Source organism: Malurus melanocephalus, unplaced genomic scaffold (assembly GCF_030028575.1).
Source record: "Malurus melanocephalus ecotype Western Australia unplaced genomic scaffold, MMel_1.1 scaffold_934, whole genome shotgun sequence".
Taxonomy (NCBI): domain Eukaryota; kingdom Metazoa; phylum Chordata; class Aves; order Passeriformes; family Maluridae; genus Malurus; species Malurus melanocephalus.
In genome coordinates this window covers 61,510-63,785 of record NW_026624166.1, presented here as the reverse complement: position 1 = coordinate 63,785, position 2,276 = coordinate 61,510, and the positions used below count along the sequence as shown (strand labels likewise).

Genomic DNA, 2,276 nt, shown 5'->3' with positions numbered 1-2,276 from the left:
AATCTCCACAAAGTCCCTGGCCCCAGCCCTTGGAGGAGGTGTCCCTGCAAAGCCCAGCTCAAACCTGCAGCCCTGGTGCCATTGCAGCCCGGCCTTTCAGGCCATTCTCAGTGGATTTCCCACTGCTCTCATCCATGGGAAGGGTTCATCCTTTGGATTAAAGGCACACAAATCAGGAGCTGAGCTGTCTTTCTGCCACTCAGCAGCCCGTGGCATGTTGCCTCAGTAGCTCAGGGCTCCTTCCACCAAGGAATGCCACCAGAGCACCCCACTCCTGGCAGAACGGGCACGCAGGCTCCAGGCTCCAGTGGGTAAGGCTTTGCTCAAGAATTGGGAAGGAAATGTGCTTGTCAGGGGCAGGAACCCAGCCAGCAGGGCCTGGTGATTGCACACGTGCTGGACAGTGATGGAGGAGAGGGGGAGGCACAGCCCCACTGCCACCTCCTTTGCATCCACAAAGAAACTGCTCCCCTGGCTCTGTTTGGCACAAATGCTGGCTCAGGACACGCCTTTGGTAAGAACCTTTGGCAACAGGGCTCAAGGCCCCAGCTCCACTTCTGGCTGGAAAAAATTACAGCAAACAAGGGGAGAAATGCTGTCCTTTGAAAAACTCCTGGAGGGGAACCTTGATCAGACAGAGCTCAGCCAAAACGACTGCAACAAAGGCAAGTTTCATTTTCACTTTGGGATGTGGAACRGGGGCAGCCCTGGCATTGATGAAGAGCCTAAAACCCACATGGAGTGTTTGTGCCACAGGCTGTGACAGTGACAGGCAAGGACAGTAAATATTCACTAAGTGAGAGGGCCAAAGGAAACACAATGGGAAACACACTGTAAACAACAGAACTAAAGTATTAAAGTCTGCAGTTGTCAGCATAGAGAAACAGCTTTGCTGTAATGTCAGAGAATCACAGAATGGTTCRGGTTGGAAAGGACCTTAAAGCTCATTTTGTCCCAACCCCAGCCATGAGCAGGGACACCTCCCACTGTCCCAGGGTGCTCCAAACCCTGTCCAAGCTGGCCTTGGGCACTGCCAGGGATGGGGCAGCCACTGCTCCTCTGGGCACCCTGTGCCAGGACCTCACTTCCCTCACAGGGAAGAATTTCTTGCCAATGTGTCGTGAATTAGAAAACTTTGGGCAGTGTCTGTGAAATTCCCTGACTCAGAGTAGCAGTGCTCTGAGACCTGGGGCTGTACATTTTCTGTACAAATGGAGAAAAAATCATGCCAGCCAGTTAATCCTATAAAACCAGAAAAGGCCTGAGACAAGGCTTCGAGGTCACCAGTCCTTCCTTGCTGACAAAGCAGACACCTTCCCTGCAATCCCAACGGTCTGCAGTTTTATTTTTGGCAGATTATAATTAAAATGGCTTTAATGGCTTTAGGAAGAAGCCATGAAGCTGCACTTTTGGTTGAAGCAGAGAGTGTGTGGTGTGCTCTGGGTGAGGGCTCTGCTCCTGTCCACCAGCACTGCCTTGGCTCCTGGAGAGCTCTCTCACCAAGTTCTGGTTGCTAACCAGTCCAGTCCCAGAGGCAAAATAAAAAAAAATCCTTGTAAASACCTAGAAAAGCTTGTTTCTAACAAATCAAACCCAAACACCGTTCCTGGGTCCACGCCTTTTGCTCAGGTTGCACCACCTGTGCAATGAAACCTTCCCTATACAGAGCAATTTAATTCCTCTTCCATTCCCCACCTTTCCATCTTCTCAGGAGTCTTGACAAGGTATTCCTCCATTTTTGTCTTCAGCATTTTTTCCTATGCACATCCTTCCTGCCCTTCCCTTCCCTTTGGCYGTCACACCCTGTTCCTCTCAGCTATTTTCGGAAGGCAAAGACATCCCGTGTTTTGGGGCCTTTCTTGCCTTCAGTCCCGGCTTTAGGAGAAGCCATTTCCACCATCCCTCCGTAGGGGCAGCTCTCGGACTCGGGGTGGTGGCCGGAGCACTCCACAGCAGGGATGAAGCCACTGTCCCACATTCCTGTGCCACACAGCTTGCACAGCTCGTGCAGGCTGCAGGGGATGCGGGGGAGCAGGTGGAACTGATAGAGCAGACTCCTGGCCTGGAGAGAGAGAGAGAAAAAACAGTCACTGCTCACTGGGGAAAGCTGAGGTGCCTCCTGCCCAATCCCCTGTGTGGCTGCCTGAGCACCTGAGGGGACAGTGGCAGCTCACAAGGGCTGTCACAGCTCATGCCATGGCCCCACTCACTGCCAGCCCAGAGGGAACGGGCACCATGGGCACCAACAGCTGTCTCACTGCCCTGAGCAGGGCCCA

The 2,276-nt window shown here is 52.9% G+C and overlaps 1 protein-coding gene across 2 annotated transcripts in view; it reads right to left on the bottom strand.

Annotated features, from left to right (window-relative positions):
* Positions 1-832: 832 nt before the first annotated feature.
* Positions 833-2,276, bottom strand: part of TBC1D16 (TBC1 domain family member 16) — a 34,007-nt gene continuing 32,563 nt past the window's right edge. For both annotated transcript variants that reach the window (XM_057386195.1, XM_057386194.1), the window contains exon 12: positions 833-2,062. In XM_057386195.1, coding sequence (XP_057242178.1) covers positions 1,817-2,062 — 246 coding nt within the window. In that variant the 3' untranslated portion in view covers positions 833-1,816. The remainder of the gene's footprint in view (positions 2,063-2,276) is intronic.